Genomic DNA, 22,056 nt, shown 5'->3' with positions numbered 1-22,056 from the left:
ATCAGTAAGAATCCAACTACTAACATGGCCAAGACCAAAGAGCTGTCCAAAGACACTAGAGACAAAATTGTACACCTCCACAAGGCTGGAAAGCGCTACGGGGAAATTGCCAAGCAGCTTGGTGAAAAAAGGTCCACTGTTGGAGCAATCATTAGAAAATGGAAGAAGCTAAACATGACTGTCAATCTCCCTCGGACTGGGGCTCCATGCAATATCTCACCTCGTGGAGTCTCAACGATCCTAAGGAAGGTGAGAAATCAGCCCAGAACTACACGGGAGGAGCTGGTCAATGACCTGAAAAGAGCTGGGACCACCGTTTCCAAGGTTACTGTTGGTAATACACTAAGACTTCATGATTTGAAATCATGCATGGCACGGAAGGTTCCCCTGCTAAAACCAGCACATGTCCAGGCACATCTTAAGTTTGCCAATGACCATTTGGATGATCCAGAGGAGACATGGGAGAAAGTCATGTGGTCAGATGAGACCAAAATAGAACTTTTGGGTCAGAATTCTACTAAACGTTTTTGTAGAAAGAAGAATGATGAGTGGCGAATGCACTGTATTAAGGAGAGGATGACCGGGGCCATGTATTGTGAGATTTTGGGGAACAACCTCCTTCCCTCAGTTAGAGCATTGAAGATGGGTCGAGGCTGGGTCTTCCAACATGACAATGACCCGAAGCACACAGCCAGGATAAACAAGGAGTGGCTCTGTAAGAAGCATATTAAGGTTCTGCCGTGGCCTAGCCAGTCTCCAGACCTAAACCCAATAGAGAATCTTGGGAGGGAGCTCAAACTCCGTGTTTCTCAGCGACAGGCCAGAAACCTAACTGATCTAGAGAAGATCTGTGTGGAGGAGTGCAAACTCCCTCCTGCAGTGTGTGCAAACCTGGTGAAAAACTACAGGAAACGTTTGACCTCTGTAATTGCAAACAAAGGCTACTGTACCAAATATTAACATTGACTTTCTCAGGTGTTCAAATACTTATTTGCAGCTGTATCATACAAATAAATAGTTAAAAAATCATACATTGTGATTTCTAGATTTTTTTTTTTAGATTATGTCTCTCACAGTGGACATGCACCTACGATGACAATTTCAGACCCCTCCATGATTTCTAAGTGGGAAAACTTGAAAAATAGCAGGGTGTTCAAATACTTATTTTCCTCACTGTATATATATATATATACATACACACACACACACACACACACACACACACACACACACACACACACACACACACACACACACTTCATTGTTAATTCTCTTTAGTTTGTCACCTTTCTCTATATTGACCTTATATTTCTAAGAAACAAAGCAGTAGTTCTGTTTAGTAGTTCAGTAATCATATAAATATATTTATTTAACTTGGATGGGAGAAGGGTAAATAAAAAACTTTTTTAGCATCTAATAAACTGCTGGGAATCCCAAATGTCATTGTAATAAAAATTTCACCAATGATACAGGTGGTATCTGAGCAAAGTTCAGTGTGATGTAATTAATAGTGACAAGGAAACGATGTTCTTCTCTGATATCTGTGACAAATTTCCGTTGCTGGTACATCGTGCGTTGCCCGCTCCTTACTCATATCTCTGCTGTTCCTTTTGTTATATATGAGTCTGGTTGATTAATACTTTCTTGGAACACACAACCAGAGGCCCGTAATACATCTTACTCTTTTATCCGGGGAGGCTGCTCCCTTTCAGGAAGATAGAAGAGCCTCTTCGGTGATAAATTCTAAGCCACAGTTATGAAGAGGATAATAAGGTGAACCCATTACTGTCTGGATGAATACCAACCAGAGACATTTTCATAGTGCACAATTTCTCCCAAGGCTGCTGTTCTTCCATGTGCTAGAATGTGCTAGAGACACACAGCCTAGAAACCTTCCTAAGTGCGGAGTTGGTCACTGCTTTAGATTAACTAGCGTACACTCTGGGAGTTGATTTTACTGGTTATCTGGTAGGGCTTGTATATTAAGAGAAAATGAATGGAAAGTTGAGGCTTTTAATAATAGAAATCAGTTTGTCTTAATGTTTATACTAAGGATAAAATACTTCTTGAAGTCTTAAGGTATAGAAAGCTCCTGTGATAGAAAATACTGAAAAATCAGGAAACGTCAGGGAGTTTTAATGGTCTGGGGCTTTTTTTTTTTTTTTTTGCTTAACTATTTGAATGTACTCAAACACACAGAATTGGGTTGATAGTAAATTACCTAAATTTAATAAAAGAAAACACAACTTGGAAGCTCACACTACAGTATCTGGCACTATAAAGGTTAAAGCATGTAGTTCTTACATTCCTCCTATTAGAAAACAGGTGATAACAAGGGATGATCTTTCTCTGCCTCTTGTTATTATTCTTTAAATTATAAATTTTTCCATTATATTTCACTGTCATGACCACTATAGGATTGGTATAATCCCCTGCAGATTCCTGGAATGCTTCACAACAGTCTGAATCATTCTCTCGCTCCACAAATTAGGTTCACATCCAATATAATGTGCACAAAAAGTTAATTTGTCCAATAAGAGCGCCGATGTTTAAAAAGCATTGATTTCCACTGAGTGCCAGGTTTGAACCTGAGCCTCTCATCGATTTAAGATTCTGTAGTTCCTATCATAATAGCTGCTCTTTGTGCTCCAGCTCTTTACTTACATGGTATGTAAAATAATGGAACAGATCATTTTTGTGGAGAAAGAAAAAGGAATCTAAATATTGTACATGGTTAAAGAAAACATATCAGAAAGCTTTTTGGAATAAATGAAGGATATTCATGATCTATGCCCTGGAGAGATCTTATGTGTAGTATATGGTTAAAGAAATAAAGTTTGTCTTTGTTTTGTTTTTATAGTAAGACACGGTAGACATTCTGATAACATGACCAGGTCAGACGTATTGTTTTCAGATGGTAATGTAGTTACAAATTAGATTCATATTTAGATTCCATAATTTACATATTTTACTCACACTTTATTATTTTAAAGGAATGATGTACAGTATATACATTATATGGACACGCTTTATGGACACTTTTATGTATGGAGACTCCTGGTTTTCAAGTCATATGTGGTTCTTCCACAAAAGTTTTAGGCACACAACTTTATGTCTATGGATGGAGTAGCATTACATTTTCCACGTGAACAAATATTTATAGCTGTTACAACAAAGGTGATAACAGGATCTAGCAGAAAACTATCCTATATCAAATATTAAATGATTTGTATTTGTTAAATACAACACATTTTTGTCATTTTTATAATTAGTCTTAAATGTCGTGGGTTCTGTCAATTCCTTTCAATTAGAGCTAGGAGCTGCTGTTAAAACACTTTCTGAACAGCTGTATTTGAGAATTTAACTGTGAGCTTTGATTCAAAGTTTTACACACAAAACACTCATTTATCCTCTATGTACATGCAAAAAAAAAAAAAAGGCATCCTTTTTGGTTTCTTGAGAACTGCCAGTCCTGCTTGTGTTTGTCCTGGCTGCTCTGCCCTTGGCTAATTCCTCTTCCACTTGGCATGGAATCTGTTTATTTTTGATGATTCCTCTCCGTCATGTCTTGTTTTGCAATCAGGGCCATATTTATTCAGGTAAATGGCCGGGTTGACAGGAGGACTGATTGATGTGGAGTCAGAAGGGAAACAGACAGGTGGAGCCTGCAGACCGATAGACTGTTTGTGTTAGAGAGGAAAGACTTTCACCATAATAAACCAGGTCTTATATCTATGACGCAACTTAGCATCTTTCTTTGGCCTTATATCTGTTACGGAATGCAGATCAGTGCTTTGTTTTTTTCTGACACTTTATATATTAACTATATTTTGGAGCATTGCACTACTGCTTAAACAGAATGTGAATACAGTGTAATTTGGCCTCGAGATACTAAATCAAGCACGTAAAATTTGATTATTATTTATTGAATAGCATCATATCTATATTTTTAACATTGCTCTTTACTGGCATTCATTATACAATTTGTATTCACAAACTTTGCCAAAAGCTTATGCTGTCCAAATGTCTTGTTGTTGTGTTTCTTATTTAATGAAATCAGTGAGATTATCAGCAGTTGGAGCAACTTAGGTTTTTAAACTGGTCCAATAAAACACAATAACATTCTTTTAAACTGAGTTTAACCTCCTGATTGTTTTCCATCATAAGGAAAAAACAAAACAAGGAGATAACATACCTGATAAAATAATAAAAATTCCACTCAAGTCAGATTAAGAGAGAGGCAAAATCTATGGGAATAATAACATGATATTAACAGAAGAACACAAAAAAAAAATCTTTATATTTAAATGTAAAATTGGATCAATCACAGCTCAGAAGGTGCATATCTTTCCCATACATTTACATGCATATCACAAAGGGAAGGGGTGGAGCTAAGCAACATCAGCTATAACCTGCATAAAAAACTGTATATACTGAATATACTTTACGATTATAAGATTTTGGTATCAGCACCTGATAAGTGCACGTAACTGTGAATACAGAAGGGAGTATTAAAGGATCTTACTATAACGCTGAGTAACTGGCACAGTGCACAATCAAGATGTCCTGCCAGTGAAGTGGGTTCTGCATAAATGTTTGGTGAATGCAACATTCATCCTGGTTTAATATTTATACAGCCAAACAAAGCTACTTGTGCATTGCAGCTACACTTTCTCACCTCTGTGTGTTTCTCTGCCATTAACAATGAATGCGAATTCCAGTGTTTTACTCCATGTGTGTTTACCTAGGTGTGTAAATGAATAGTGTGTGTGTGTGTGTGTGTGTGTGTGTGTGTGTGTGTTTGTGTGTCTGGAAAGGAGGCCACATCTGGATCATATTAGCTAATGTTGTGTTTTTGGTGGCACCGGCAGTGCTTGAATTACTATCCTTTCCTCTTTGTCTTTCTCCCACATTTCCTCTCTTTCTCTCTGTTTCTTGCTGTCTCTTGTCCGTTTTTTTCTTCATGCTAAGATTTTGTCACAATGTCAGATGTAAAACTGGAGTGCTGAATTTGAATAGAATAGAATAGAATAGAATAGAATAGAATAGAATAGAATAGAATAGAATAGAATACTGTATCTCCTGATCACAAGCAGATACAGTATGTATAACCAGTGCTGCACAATTAATTGTATCACATTCGTGATGTCAGCTTGCGCAATTATATGACGGCAAACGTTGCGTTTTAATGAAATAAATAAATGCATGTGTGGACACATACTTTCTTAATAACAGTTTGCAACAAAACAAAAAAGACCTAATAGTCTCAGTTTAGGCAGTGCACGTGTGGCGTGTGTGGTCACTTGATTTTTCGGTGTACAGCACGGAGACCAGGTGTAGATGGATGCAGACCGACACTGAAGTGGTAGCCATAAAAACGCTACCTTTGTTATATTTCGATATTTTAGCTTTAAGATCACCAACACTGAGAAGAGAGAGGAACTGTGCAAGATTAGCTAAATTAAAATTGCTTCAGCACATGGCAATATCACTAATCTGTAAGGGATCTCACTGGTTTTGGGTTGAAAGAAAGAGACGACAGGCGATGGTTTAACAGACAGAGCTTTCTTTAATTTTTATTCACTTTTGCCCCTCCGCTTTCCTTTTCCTCACGCCGGGACACACACACACTCGCGGTAACGCCCGGACACGCTCGTGGATTGGCGCGCCTTCACCTGGCAACCGCCGCTTTCCCACACACATCCACATACACGCCGTCAGCTCTGCCCGGTATCTATATATGTACAGCTCTGGTGTTTGTTACATGCTGCGTAAACAGGGCCATTTCTAGCTTTTTGGAACCACAACCAAAATTCAATTAAAAAGGTTAAACATATTTAATAATAATGATTGCAAACTTGCTTGAATTCAAGTATGTAAACTGTATACTGTATCTTAAACTTAGGTAAATAATTTAAATGATGTTTGCTGTATGCTGTTTGTTTCGATATAATGTTACAAATATCTTTTTTTGTGTAAATGTATATGTTTTTATTTATTGTTTTATTAAATTAAAAAATTATTCATTTAAAAAAACTAGATAGTTTTACAAATACACATTTCAGCATTATCACTAATCTGTGTGCAATTTCCTTGATAATCAATCAAGGAGACTCATGATACCATTTATCATATCGCAATATTGACCACAATAATCGCAACATGATATTTTTCCCAAATCGTGCAGCCCTACAGTATATGTAACAATAAAAACATCATCTTACATTATTTAAACATGTACTCAGTAATAATTATTATACTCTCTTTCTTTCTTTTTCTCCTGTCAGTGCATGTCTGTTGTTCCTCCTTATTTCTTGTATGGGAGTGGTTTATCTGCCAGCTCAATGTAAGGGTGGTAATGAGGTGTGCCCTTCTCCATTCCCCCTCCAGCCAAGTTTATGGATTGTGACACAGAGCTAATTAAAACCAAATTGATTTTTATGGCCTGTATTGGTTTATAAGTATGTTTCTTTTGGTGTGGGTGTCTGTGTGTATGGCAGAAATCTCCTGTTCTCTTGCAAAATGTTTATCAATCATTTTTATTGACTGCCCACTTAATTTCAGCACCATGGACAGCACATGTGATTTATATGTAATTAGTGTTTTCAATCAAGCAATATTTTAGGTAACCAGAAAAGCATTGTTTGTGGTGTTGCTAACAGCCCTGACATAAAGCAGCCTATGTAAAGGAGTCTCCTAAACACACATTTAGTGTCTGTGCATATGTACAATTTTATATATACAATGTTTGACTTTCTTAACATTGATGGGATTTCAGTTATTCATGCTGCTATTGAGGAATTTAAAAAAATGCTAATTGTATTGGTCAAGTCATTTTCTTTGCAAATGTACAAGAAGGAACAATAAACAATATACACTGGGTTTGTGGATTTATCTATGTCATATGTTGTAATGACAGTCTTGCAGCAGTAGCTTTATCACTTTACAGATTCAGGGTTGCAGGCTAAATCCTGACCACAGGTTTTGTGGTGTTTCACATGTTCACCCCTGAGTCTACTTGGTTTGCACTGGGCCTTTTAGGATCCCCTCACCTCCTAAAACATTCTAGTAGGAGAATAAGATCATCTAAATGAGTATGCAAATGTGAATGTGATTGTAATGTCAAACTTAGCAGAATAAAACCTGAACATGATTGGATTTTTAAACTAAAACAACCAATTGAATGTGCACAATACTGTGAAGTGTAAATAATACATAATACAAAATATGATTCCAGATAAAATAAAGTACTATAAAAAGCAAATAATAAAGAATATTTAGTGGGGATAGGGAGATACCCAAATGATTAAATAAAAACAATAATATGAAAACCTGATTCAGGTTCATCCATGAAAGAAAAAAAAATACTTAACTAGTTTAACTCAAGTTAAATCAAGTCAGAATAAGAATAATCTATTGGCTAAGATGAAATGTAATTAATTACAGCTCGGCAAGAACATGTTTTACCTATTCAGATACAAATCAGGAAGGAAATGGTGTGGGGCTAAGCAAGAAAGACACTGACTACATGATTAAAGTGAAAATAAACATCAAGAACAGAAACATCAAGTATAACCTACATAATGAAACTGTGTATACTAAATAAACTTTTCATTACAAATGACAAAGATTATAATTTACTTGCAAATAACAATATAAATACCATAAATAAATATCAATGCTCTATTTTTGAAATTGCTTGTAAATACAAGCTTTGCTTATAATTTGGACTTTTTTTTAGCAATATTTTCTACTTTCAATGGCATTTTCTGATTGAAAATGTAATGTTCTTATCAAATGCTTTCAGTCTTCACATGTCTTGTTTCATAAAATTTCAACTTCTTTCCTACACTCAGGGTGCAAGCAAATCAAGTGACAGGCTGTTTCAAATATCTACAAGAAAGGAAAACAATAGCAAACGCGTAGTTTATTAGGTGAGATTGGGCAAAATACATTTAAACATTAACCTTAAATCTAAGATATTTATGACAAGCCGGGAAAGTGTGTGAAGGACAATTTATTTTGAAATGAAAGTTCTGATCAAACTTAGGTTAAAGTGAAACAAAGTGAAATCCAATCACCCAGTTCACACTCATTCAAATCTGTAGGAATTTCTAATGAGACAAGTGAGAGTGACTGTGTGTGAGACAAAGGGCCTCAGTCTTTCACTCTGATGAATTGCAATGCTGATATCTCTCCATATGCTAGACACAGGCCCTGAAACGCCGCCAAATTCACCAAATGCAACTCATTTAACCAATTAGGATGCTCAGCAGTCTGAGTTTAAACAGAACACAGAGGGATTTTTTTTCCCCTTCCTTTCACACAGCCATGTGGGAAAAGCTTGTTTGTATTACTTTGCCCATCTCGATAACTCCTTAATGGTGCTGCAGAGAGATTTTACTCACCACAGTGGTATAATAAATACAGTGGGGTGAGACGGGCCAGAGATTTTTGTCTTGCATCTCTAAGATACTTTTCACTGGTCCATTTGAGCTTCATTTGCAGTTTGGTCATATTCAATCTGTATTTGAATGAAGGAAATCTGTAATACATTTAAAGAAAAAAGTTTCTCCACCACAGTTACCAGAGAGAAAGCGGTAAACTATTACGCACACTGCCCGAGAATGACATTTGGAGGAAATATTCCCAACAACTTTCAAATTAAGATCATATGTAAGGCAATGTCTTATACACCACCTTAATTCTTCACTAATGTAGTTTGATGAACTGTTTGCTTTTTCTTAGACTGAGGAAACTTCAGAGGCCAAGTTTTACTCTATCAAGCAGTGCTTTTTTGAAAAGTATAAAGTGTGTGTGTGTGTGTGTGTGTGTGTGTGTGTGTGTGTGTGTGTGTGTGTGTGTGTGTGTGTGTGTGTGTGTTTTCAGAACAAACTTGTGCTGAATTTTGTTCAACCAGAGTTTACATTTCTGTCCCAAGCAGAGCATTAATGTCTGTTATATACATTGTTTTGTAACAAGACTCTAACAGTCTGAATTGAGTCGTGCCGAGTTATCGTTTCTCCTGATCAAATCAGCTGTGCTTTGTACGACTGGAGTGGAGTCACTTCGGTATGCTGAAGCCACTCAAGGAGATTAGATTTACTTAAGATTAGATTGATCAGGTACTGGGAACTTGTCGTCTTTTCTAGTTTGGATACGTGCAGTGTTAACGCATACTGACGTTTTATTTGTGTCCTATTAGTGGGGGTTTTTTTTTTTTTTTTGCAATGCATTTTTTTTATTATTTATATATCAGTTTCAACAATAGACATCAATGCAGCCTTTAAAAAAATCATATGTACATTTAGAGTGTATATTTAATTGCTTCAAAGCTACTGTATTGTAGTTTATCACTTTAGACTTGAGGACTTTTTTTGCATTGTTCCTACTTTTCCTACTGTGCAGATTAAGATCTTTGCATCTCCTTACAAAATATCTACTTACATAAACACATAGGCCGCAATCAAAACATATCATCGTACAAAATGCTCAATAAACACTTCACTCAGAAAACATTACTGTTTATGGTGAGCATCTGCCATACAAGACCCTGTGTACATCACTACTTTAGAAATGATTACAGGTCATATTTAAGAATTCAGATATGATTGTGGTATTTGTAGCACTCGTTTATATATTTATAGTTTTTCTTTATGGAGTGATGATTCTTAAATTCTGCATTTACTTGAGGATCTAACATTAGCCTTGGAATAACTATATCATGTTATTGATATTTATGTCTTGCTCATGCAGCCGAATAGTTATGTATCATAAATGCATCAGATTTCATCTTTACTCTTCTCCCTCACATCTTTATAGAAGCAGGATGATGACGAGGAGGAGGAAGAGGGGGAGGAGAAAGACAAAAAGCTTGAGCTGGAGCCTGAGATGCATCTCGAGGAAGACTTTGAGTTGGGTGATGAAGACTATGAACCACCTGATGAGGAATTAGAAGTAGGGCAGGAAGAGCTAGAGGGGTTCGTGCTTGAGGAGGAAGAGAGCACCAAGTTGAAGATCCTACGGCAGATAACGGAAGTGGCATCAAGACTGAAACAAATCATTGGAAATCTGATTGAGACTGCAGGGAAAGTAGTTGTAACAATATTACTGGGCCTTACAGGTATAGTATTATACATTATATAGTTTCAGGTTATTCCTTAAACTGTGATTAAGCAGAATGTCTGATGAATGATCTGATCCCAAACAATAAAACAATACATTTAGTTCTTATTCAAAAGCATTAAAACATGAAAGAAATACATATTATACCATAATATTATTAACATTTTAAACAAAAGTAACACTGTCATATGTATAAATTATGCAGTATACATTTGAGATGTTATTTTCTATTAAAAAAAATACAAAATGAGCAGCCATTTTCTATATTTTTCTTTCATTACAGATTTGATATTAAATCTGATTCATTTTCATTTAAATGATAACTAATACAGATATCAGACACCAACAATGTCTGGTCTGATCTACATTCAGAAGAAGTGGAAAACTTTTTTCTTTTTTGTCTTCCCGCAGGCATCATGTTGCCCTCCCTTACCTCTGCCATGTACTTCTTTACTTTTCTGGGCCTTTGTACCTGGTGGTCTTTCTGCCGTTCGTTCGACGCTCTGCTCTTTAGCTGCCTTTGTGTACTGATGGCGATCTTCAGCGCAGGACATTTGATCATCCTCTACCTCTACCAGTTCCAGTTCTTCCAGGAAGCTGTTCCTCCTGGAGATCATTATGCCAGGTCAGACCACCGGCTTCGTGTGCATTTGCTGAGGTTTCTCTTTTCTGCATTAGTTGTAGCATTGAGAGTACGGGACTAGGGAAGGTTTTTACCATGTAGGTCTGACGCAATTGCTGATTTGTATCACTGCTTGCTGTAACTAGGAAGTCAAAATTTGTCAAAGCTTTTTCGGATGGTGTAGGTCTTGAATGGTACTGAATTACCAAAATGTCATGTTTAATTTTGTTATACAAAGCAAAATGTTCCAGGTGGTGTAAAAAAAAAAAAAAAGGCCCTAGAATGTTTCAAGGTTAATGGTCTAAATTGGGTCATGCTTGTTTTAAAAGGCTTTTCAGCTGCACTCTAATTGTTCCAGCTTAAGGCATTCCCATGTGATTTCTGCATTATAATCCACCTCCCCAGCGTGTACCTCCACCTCTCCAGTTTCTCCTCAACCTGCTCCCCACTCTCACCACAATATCACAATATCATCCGCAAACATCATAGTCCATGGAGACTCCTGTCTGACCTCGTCCATCAACCTGTCCATCACTAATGCAAACAAGAAAGGGCTCATACAATACCACAACTCCTCTCTCGGCACCCTTTCCTACACGTTCTCTAAATCCACAAACACACAATGCAACTCCTTCTGACCTTCTCTATACTTCTCCATCAACATTCTCAAAGCAAATAAGGCATCTATGGTGCTGTTCCTCGGCATTAAACCATGCTGTTGCTCACAGATGGCCACCTAACTCCCATCTCTCTTATTCTTAAAACCCGGTACCAGCACACTCCTTCTCCATTACTTATGGTGCTATAATTATTCACATGGGTGAATAAAGTAAATTTTATACTATAGTCATTTCTTTTAATTATTTCCAACATTTATTTACATAATTGGATCACATACACTTGACATAATACTGGAAGATTGATTATATATTTGATTATATATTTGTTTAAATGTAATTTATAGGAAGCAATAAAATATTATTTTATTGTCAGTATAAGAATAATTATGTAAATATACATTTTGGGTGTACACAGATTAGTAGGGTTTTGGCCTCATTTCTCACTGAAGAATTGTGCACACATCTGCTGTCAGTAAATGCTCTGCTGCTTGATTAAGGGCAGAATAAAACCTCTAAATCAGCCAGGTAACAATGTGTTAGACAGCTGCACAGGGCAGACTAGCATGCCATCTTTCATCTGTGAAATTCTTTGGCCTAGTTGAAACTGCTGAGAGGTGAATGGGGAGAACACTGGGTGTAGTACTGTAACTGTACTGAGACTGTCTAGTGGAAAAACACTAAGTACCAAACATGGAGGGAGAATATAAAAGGAATATTATAGAGTTTTTCCCACTTTTTTCATCTTAATCTCTATAAAATGCATGTTTTTTCGGTATATACTGTACAATACAATTACACATTTATACAATTAACACAATACAATACAATAAACAATAATTTTGATACCATTTAAGATTGTCCCGTTGAGTCATGAATAATGTAGCAGCAATTTTTTTTTTTTCCTTTTTAGATGAAAAAAATTGTAAATCATTTCACAAGGTCATAGTATATAAAGATAGCATTTTAAAAAGATCATTTGTTTGCTAATTAGCTAACTACAATTTTGAGGCTGTAATTGGTCTTCTATTTTTCAAAATTTTTGCCCGGTTTGTTTTTGCTGCACCAATGCAACAAACTGCTTTTTTAATTGTATTGTGATTGCGATTCGACACTGCTAGTGAGTCTGGCGTTCTAAGATCTTAAATCATGATCAAAACTATTGTACATTTTGTTTCTGTTTGCAAAAAAGTAAAATTTAGCCTATGTCTCAATATAAAGCTGTCTTGAAGGCAGCTCAATTGAAAAACACCCTAAATATTTAACTGTTTAGCAACCATATGATAAACAATACAAATCTACAACCCTGAAAATGAAATGTTCTTATTTAAGATAAACGTGAGAGAAAATATTTTTTTTTATACAACTAGAGCAGTTCAGTAATAATTGTGAGTACTTGTGCGTTCTTTATGGTTTTATACTACCCATGTAAAAGTAGTCATCACTGAAAGAATGTTATATTAATATTGGTCAGACAGAAGTCTCCCTGGACTATGATGTTTGTGGATGATATTGTGATTTGTGGTGAGAGTAGGGAGCAGGGTGAGAAGAGCCTGGAGAGGTGGAGGGAGGGAGGGCAGTGGAGTGATGCGGTTGCAGAGAGAAGAGGTGGAGAAGGTGGAGGAGTTCAGGTACTTGGGGTCTACAGTGCAAAGTAATGGAGAGTGTGTGTGAAGTGAAGAAAAGAGTGCAGGCAGTGTGGAGTGGGTGGAGAAGAGTGGCAGGAGTGATTTGTGATAGAAGGTTTTGTTGGGAGTGATGAGGATGGACAGGATTAGAAATTAGTTATTAGAGGGACAGCGCATGTAGGACGTTTTGGAGACAAGGTGAGGGAGGGGAGATGGAGATGGTTTGGACATGTGCAGAGGAGAGACATGGGTTATATCGGAAGGAGACTGCTGAGGATGGAGCTGCCAGGAAGAAGGAAAAAAGGAAGAACAAGGAGGAGGTTTATGGATGTGATGAAGGAAGACATGAAGGTAGTTGGTTTGAGCGAGGCAGATGTAGGTACATCTCAATAAATTAGAATATCATCGAGTGGATTTATTTCAGAAATTCTAATCAAAAAGTAAAACTAATATATTATATAAATTCATCACGCACAGACTTATATATTTCAAATGTTTAGTTGTTTTTATTTTGATGATTATGGCTTACAGCTAATAAACACCAAAAATTCAGTATCTCAGAAATGTAAATATTGTGAAAAAGTTCAATAGTGGAGGCTCATAGTGTCACACTCTAATCAGCTAATAAACTCAAAATACCAGCCAAGGTTTCCTGAGCCTGAGTAATTTAAAACACCATAATTACTTTCAAACATTTACATTTACAGGAATATTTTGTCTTCATGCTCTATGTTGAGTTTGGTTTCACTAATAGTAAACATACATTTAGATAAAGCATCCATATTTGTGTATGCCTATGAGTTTTAAAAACTTAAAAAAAAACGTTTTACTGTATAAAATGTAAGGTACATTTCGAAAATATATAAATTATTGTGAATAATTATGAGTTAACTCATGAAAATCATGCGATTAAATATTCTAATTGATTGTATACAGTATATATACAGTATGTGTGTCACAAGAGGGTATCCGGTTTAAAAGGGACTACTGAGAACAATGGACCATTAGTAGTACATTTTTACTTTGACTTTTTTTTTTTTTACATTTTGACTACAAATTTGATGGTATAGTTTCTTACATTTATTCACACTTTTTTCACTTAAAAGATAGAACCCAATAGAGAATGGAGAATGTTCCTTCAGTTGTAGTTCAGAATTTTGTGTTTAGAAGTTCCCCGGAAGTTTTGACTTTGTTAACAAAAACAGAACATTCCCACAACACTGTGACATATATAAAAAAAATACAACAAACAAATACTGCAAATTAATGAAAGTGAAACAAATGCTTATATTAGGGAAGTAATACGTGTTTTGCTCTGTCCACTGTAATTACCTATATTCTTATATCAAAGGTTTTAATATTATTTAGTGAAGATCTGATAGAAACAGTGTTGTAATATTGTGTGCAGTTTGTGTGCAGTTTGCTGTTTACAAAGTGTTATATCAAGTGGCATGCAGTAAGATCAGAATATTTTTTATATATTTAATTATTTAAGAAATAGGTTTAATTACTTATTGTCTGAAGGAAATTAGTGTTAAAGTATTTAACTTGGTTTATAAAATGCTAATATAATTATAGAAATTGTAATACTTCATTACATGACCTTCATCTTGAAGTCATAACAGAAATAAAATCCAGACAGATCTTTTTTTTTTTTTTTTGTTATTATAAAAAATGTGCTTTTAATGACCTGCTGTTTAAACATGTTGCTTTTCTCCCACTTCTTCCCATATAACCGGTAGGAAATGAGAGTCATGTTACTGTGTACGTTCAGGTTCGTCTTCCTGTATAGATTTGTGTTATTTCATAGAAAATGACAAACAAAAAAAAAGAAGCTCACTCCAAAACTCACACTAAGACAAAGGGAAGTGGGAGCGACAGCCTGCGAAGGTCCAGGTGGTTCTCATTAGGGCAGGATGCCTTTTGGCCTGTGCTGAAATTACACAGCTGGTTTCAGGGAATTTTGCACAAATCGCTGCAGAGTGGAGAGTGCAGGACAAAGAATGAGTGGGAGAGCAAAAAAAAAAAAAAAAGACAAAATGCTGTAGGAGTTAAAGTAGATGCAATTGCTCTAAATTAGATCATAATCAAAGTAAAGAAACTCAGTGACATGGAGCAGGCATTGTGCAGGGTGTGTATAGTATCATATTTCCCGGAACACACAGCTTAGTTTTCCCAGGTCTCATTAGTCCTGGACTAATTGTGTAACTGTTGTATCATAAACGCTTTGCAAATGTCTTCAAACCTGTAACTGACAAACTGTATACATCATCTCTCCAGTATCCATTCCAAATCTGTTTTTTTGTTTGAAGTTTTTTTTTTCTTTTGTTACTGTGGGAGCTGTTAACCAAAATTACAAAATGAAGAATTACGCCATGACCTAACAGCCCAAATAAACACTGCCGTTTTTGACCTCCGGGAAAGCGAAGCTTCAATGTGTTAAACATTATCACTTCATTCTCTCAATCTAGCACAGAAGGCAGAGCCTGAAACCTCATACACATTTAAAGGCACCATAAAAGGCAGATATTTTACATGTGTGAGCTGCAAAATGAGGTTTGAAATGCATTCAGAGAATTTGTGTGGCTGAACCAAAAAAATAAAATGTAGACAGAGAAAAAAATTTAATAATTTGGACATAAAATAATAGATGGTAAGACAGTGGGCAAAATCAATAATATTTAATAGATAGCCAGCAGATAATTTACTATTTTAAGGCTATTGTCTTAGTTAAACAGAATACGTGTCTTAGTTAATCCATCTAATTCAATCTCTCCTGAAAATGTGGGAATAGTGCATGTATATGTACCTTGATTAGACTATAATTCCCTTTCAAGCTTTAAAGGTACAGTTTATGTACTTTTATAGGTAGAATTTGCATACAAGCCTGAAGTAGGGCAGCAAAAGCGTCAGTGGAGTCCAGAAGAGCAAAAGTGACTGCACTCTGGGTCATAATAAAGGCATTATGACCCCCTCCCACAATTCTCATCCATACAGTGACACTAGCCAACATCAGGTGTCTCTCTCTGAACACAAGTATGCAAAAGAGGGAAGATGGAGCTTTTCCCATAGTGGTACACTGCCCTGTGACAGTATTAAGAGCATTTCTGTATAGTACTAAGAGCAAAAGATGAGTTTGGCTGGTTTCATGTGTTAGTCTTTACCCTTCTGTTTGGGGTTTTTGTATGACTGAGTGCGCTGGCATGCAGGTGGGAATTGTACAAGACTAATTTATAAATAAAATGCATACTAGAAATACAAGGAAAAGTGCAGTCTAGAACATTATTGATTTTACACACACAGCATTCTGTTTTTATGTGGATAAAGCTGAAATAACATTAAGTTTTGCGAATCTGCTTGAGCTTGGGAGATTTCTTTTACATTTTCAGCATTTAGCAAATTCCTTCATCCAGAGCAAAACTGCTTTGAAGTATTAATTAAAACCTCATGCTAATACAAATAAGTCTGAGAACGCTGACAAGCTAAAAATTGGTTAAGAGAGGAGATGACGCTTTTCAAACACAAAAGTGTGCATTCTTTTTGACCTACAAATACAGTAGATGTGCCACTAAGATTTAGATTTTAGATTTAGATTTAGATGTGCCACTAAGATTTAGATTTTAGATTTAGATTTAGATGTGCCACTAAGGGCAGAAAAATAGCAATTTAGAAAACCGCCATGCTGGAAGCGAATGGAGGCCTAAAAAACGTCCCTAGTAAATTATATTAATTATTCCCTCTTTTGATCTTTATAAAATAATTCTGAATATCCGACATGGAAATGGATTTAATCAACAATCTGCTGCTAAAAATCCCACAACACCATATTGCTTTCATTATAATATTTTGTTATTTCTATGCATTTACCAGTAATTATTTTATGATGGCAGTATGGCATAAGCGATGTCGATTTGCTTTGGAAGATTGAATAAATACTTTATTTGGATCTTCTAGCATAGGGCATGAACTCCAATCCAAAAGCCACACATAGGCATATTAGCAGCACATCTTCTCATCCTACAGTTTATTATACAGTTTGTTCCTCATTGTGTTTTTTTTATTATTCATAACCATATCCAAAAATGACAAAATGAAAATTATTCTGGTCATTTAAAATCCTGGGAATGAGTAGAACAGAATGACAGTTGGAGAGCTCAGCTGTATTGTTCTTTTTGGCTGCTTTTTTGTATCAGCCAAATGCTGTTTTTTTTTTTTTTTTTTTTTTTTTTTTATTAAATGGGTGGTTGCTCAGTCTAGTTCAACAAGAAGAAACTAAAAAAGCATTGTGACAATATATATTGAAAAAAGCAGAAAGATCTGGTGTGGATTAGCAGTCAATGGACAAAAAGTATTACATTTCAGTGTACACAGTGAGTTTTGTTTATACAACTCAGATACATTATTGTGATATTTTACTAACAAAATCCGATGAACTTAACAAAGTCGACAAACTTCCTCTTCTCTATTTCAGTTTGTTTGGTATATCTCCGGTGGTGCTAGGCAACTGTTCCCACACCTGGATGTTTAAGGTGAACTCTGAGCTTGCTTGGCACCACTTTGTCAACCCCATCATGCTCCTAGTGCTGTACTACACGCTGGCCACGCTTGTACGCCTGTGGCTGCAGGAACCAGCAGATACGGTAAATCTAGTCATTTTGTTGGAAAAGGAAGACTGGATAAAAAATAAACTGACACGGTGACAATGATATGATGGCAGTGATTAATGGCACTTTAATTGAATTTTATTTATCATAATCATCTGACTTCAAAGTTATATTCCGTTTATGATCATTTGTTCTAATTTCTTGACGTTTAATCTTTTGTAATTGAGATTCCCTAACTCATTTGCAGTTGGAGATTTAATCTTAATGATCTATCATGGTCTATATTGATTATCCACAGGTAAAAGAGAAAGAGGGGGAGGCTGAATTAGCAGAGGAGAAGGAAGAGCAGCTTCCTGGAAGCACTCAGTTTCCACAGACAGCTGAGAAAAAAAGAGAGCTGTGGAGGATGGCACGCTATCTCCCAGACGAGAGAAAGGTACAAAGAATATTCTCTACTTTATGAATACAATATTTAATAGCACAAATAAAAATCAGTTATATATATATATATATATATATATATATATATATATATATATATATATATATATATATATATATATATATATATATATAATATACAGTGGGTACGGAAAGTATTCAGACCCCCTTAAATTTTTCACTTTTTGTTATATTGCAGCCATTTGCTAAAATCATTTAAGTTCATTTCTTTTCCTCATGAATGTACACATAGCACCCCATACTGACAGAAAAACACAGAATTGTTGACCTTTTTGCAGATTTATTAAAAAAGAAAAACTGAAATATTACATGGTCCTAAGTATTCAGACCCTTTGCTGTGACACTCAAATATTTAACTCAGGTGCTCTCCATTTCTTCTGATCATCCTTGAGATGGTTCTACACCTTCATTTGAGTCCAGAAATTTTTGATTATACTGATTGGACTTGATTGGGAAAGCCACCCACCTGTTTATATAAGACCTTACAGATCACAATGCATGTCAGAGCAAATGAGAATCATTAAGGTCAAAGGAACTGCCTGAAGAGCTCAGAGACAGAATTGTGGCAAGGCACAGATCTGGCCAAGGTTCCAAAAATTTTTTTGCTGCACTTAAGGTTCCTAAGAGCACAGTGGCCTCCATAATCCTCAAATGGAAGATGTTTGGGATGACCAGAACCATTCCTAGAGCTGGCCGTCCGGCCAAACTGAGCTATCGGGGGAGAAGAGCCTTGGTGAGAGAGGTAAAGAAGAACCCAAAGATCACTGTGGCTGAGCTCCAGAGATGCAGTCGGGAGATGGGAGAAAGTTGTAGAAAGTCAACCATCACTGCAGCCCTTCACCAGTGGGGCTTTATAGCAGAGTGGCCCGACGGAAGCCTCTCCTCAGTGCAGGACACATGAAAACCCGCATGGAGTTCTCCAAGATGGTGAGAAATAAGATTCTCTGGTCTGATGAGACCAAGATAGAACTTTTTGGCCTTAATTCTAAGCGGTATGTGTGGAGAAAACCAGGCACTGCTCATCACCTGTCCAGTATAGTCTCAACAATGAAGCATGGTGGTGGCAGCATCATGCTGTGGGGGTGTTTTTCAGCTGCAGGGACAGGACGACTGGTTGCAATCAAGGGAAAGATGAATGCGGCCAAGCACAGGGATATCCTGGACGAAAACCTTCTCCAGAGTGCTTTGGACCTCAGACTGGGCTGAAGGTTTACCTTCCAGCAAGACAATGACCCTAAGCACACAGCTAAAATAACAATGGAGTGGCTTCACAACAACTCCGTGACTGTTCTTGAATGGCCCAGCCAGAGCCCTGACTTAAACCCAATTGAGCATCTCTGGAGAGACCTAAAAATAGCTGTCCACCAACGTTTACCGTCCAACTTGACAGAACTGGAGAGGATCTGCAAGGAGGAATGGCAGAGGATCCCTGAATCCGGGTGTGAAAAACTTGTTGCAGCCTTCCCAAAAAGACTCATGGCTGTATTAGATCAAAAGGGGGCTTCTACTAAATACTGAGCAAAGGGTCTGAATACTTAGGACCATGTGATATTTCAGTTTTTCTTTTTTAATAAATCTGCAACAGTGTCAACAATTCTGTGTTTTTCTGTCAATATAGGGTGCTGTGTGTACATTCATTAGGAAAAGAAATGAACTTAAATGATTTTAGCAAATGGCTGCAAAATAAAAAAGAGTGAAAAATTTAAGGGGGTCTGAATACTTTCCGTACCCACTGTATATATATATATATATATATATACACACACACACACACACACACACACACACACACATATATTAGAGGTGTAACGGTACACATATTTGTACTGAAATTTTTCGGTACATGGCTTTCAGTTCGGGAACATCATTAAAATCTGAGTGTCCTCTGGAACTTATAAAGTGCCGGACCGCAAGTTTCTTTAGCCCTCGCCTCGCACATTGAGAGCATTTTTTAAATTATTTTTAAACTTCAAAACATACACAACAATGCCAGGGCTATAAAAGAGAGACTAGAGTTTTTAGCGTGTAGTGTCACGGTGATCTACTCTGTTCCGGAAATAAAATCTGTTTTTGCATGAAAACGCAAAAAAATCAATAGCGGTTAAAACTAGGATTCAAGATTCAAGATTTTTTGTTTTGTCACAAATATAGTTATATGCAGGATACAACACTTGCAGTAAAATTACAAATCTTAAATCCATAACACTATAGTTAGCCGCTAGCCACTTTCTGATTAGCGACTAACGCTTCCACTATTGATTCTTTGGGCTTTTATGTCCAGCTTTAAGAATTTCTTTTAAAAGAAGAAAATCCTGTCAAGTATGCATATCGAGGGAGTGAATAAATGAAGGATGGAGGGAATGAAGACATTTGGTAAAATCTGGTAAAATTATTAGCACAGTTAAGTAGATCACATTTTTGGAAAATTAAATGTAAAACACACACACACACACACACACACACACACACACACACACACACACACACACACACACACACACACACACACACACACACACACACACACAATCAACTCATCCTTAACCTTCAGCTGAGATCGTGGGACAGTCAATAGTAACTGATCTGAAAACCCCAGGGACCTTGGATCAAAATGACAGTAGGTCAGAGACAATAATGGGAAATAAATAGTTAAAATTTTCAAAAACAGTAAAAATTCATGGAAAAATTATATGATTTCTTTTTCATTTGACACTAAATGTAAGCGACCTATAGAAACAATACTAATGTCAAACTACAGTAAATTGCAATAATGAACTAAGTGAATTACAATAATGAACTAAAGAACTAAGACTGGGGATTCATCTTGCTTCATACCCAGCATTCCCAAGATAAACCTTCAATTGTTTGTGCATCTGACCTTGATAGTGGTTTGAGGCTTTATATTAATCATTGATATCATAAGGTACCACAGTCAAATCATACAATTTATGGACAAAAGTTTGTGGACACCTGACCATAATATTTGTATGCATTTTGAACACCCCATTCCACATTTAGTCCTCAATTGCTGTTATAATAACCTTCAAAAGTTCCAATAGATTCTGGAGTGATGTTGTGGAGATTTGTGCTCATGCAGCCAGAAGGGCATTAGTAATATCAGATCCTGATGTAGGGTGAGGAGGCCTGGGGTGCAGTCAGCATTCCAATTCATCTCAAATGTTTCATGTTGTATTGCATGTACACTAATGAGTCTTTATAAGTGATATCGCTCTACCAAGGTCTTATAGTGGAGTTTTATTTTTAATGGTCATAAATGATACTTTAAAGTACTAGTTTTGATCTCATCATCATCCACTGTAACGAAATTGTTCAAATTGTATAACTATAGGCAAGCTATTGGCCTGTTAGCGATATGGATCTATATATAGTAAGTATTGTGTTGCAAAAATTATGTCTTGTGCAGCTAGTGAAATGCATAAATGGATATTGAATTGTCTCTCAGGTATTGATTGTGACATCCAATGGAGGCCCCATGGATCTGGTGACTCTGTCACGGGAGAACAGGCCGGTTCCTGCAGACCTGTACTCTTCCACTAAGTTCAAAAGCCAGGATGGGTCAAACAAAGGTTAGTCAGTCCAACAGTATATCTCTTACAGTGGACACAGATATTAAGGTACAAATTCACAAAATAAAATGAAAAATCGTGAACGTATTTATAAAAGTTTCAAATACATGATATAGCAGTTTTTAAGTAATAAAGTTTAGTATGCCGTTATAGGAAAGTAATCATTCTCAGGGCAATGTCATTACTACCTCAAAAGTTACTGGTTTTCTATCACAGCATGTTAAAAACCACATCCATTTGGCCAGGATTGCAATCTTTATTTCCTAAAGAATAACACATACATTGTAACTGTTTATAGTTTATATCTAACATGTGTTAATAAATCATTAGTTTGTTGAAATGAAATGAAATTTGTATCTATTATTAGACTTAGGATATATATATATATATATATATATATATATATATATA

The 22,056-nt window shown here is 36.2% G+C and overlaps 1 protein-coding gene across 3 annotated transcripts in view; it reads left to right on the top strand.

Moving 5' to 3' along the window:
* Positions 1–22,056, top strand: part of piezo2a (piezo-type mechanosensitive ion channel component 2a) — a 153,855-nt gene that overhangs the window by 87,954 nt on the left and 43,845 nt on the right. For all 3 annotated transcript variants that reach the window (XM_083543206.1, XM_083543207.1, XM_083543205.1), the window contains exons 6-10: positions 9,823–10,123; positions 10,537–10,750; positions 17,464–17,632; positions 17,895–18,032; positions 21,522–21,645. In XM_083543206.1, the coding sequence (XP_083399332.1) occupies positions 9,823–10,123; positions 10,537–10,750; positions 17,464–17,632; positions 17,895–18,032; positions 21,522–21,645 (946 nt within the window). The remainder of the gene's footprint in view (positions 1–9,822; positions 10,124–10,536; positions 10,751–17,463; positions 17,633–17,894; positions 18,033–21,521; positions 21,646–22,056) is intronic.

The sequence above is a fragment of the Silurus aristotelis genome (genome assembly GCF_946808225.1).
Source record: "Silurus aristotelis genome assembly, chromosome: 1".
NCBI lineage: Eukaryota > Metazoa > Chordata > Actinopteri > Siluriformes > Siluridae > Silurus > Silurus aristotelis.
This window is presented reverse-complemented; position numbering and strand designations above follow the sequence as displayed.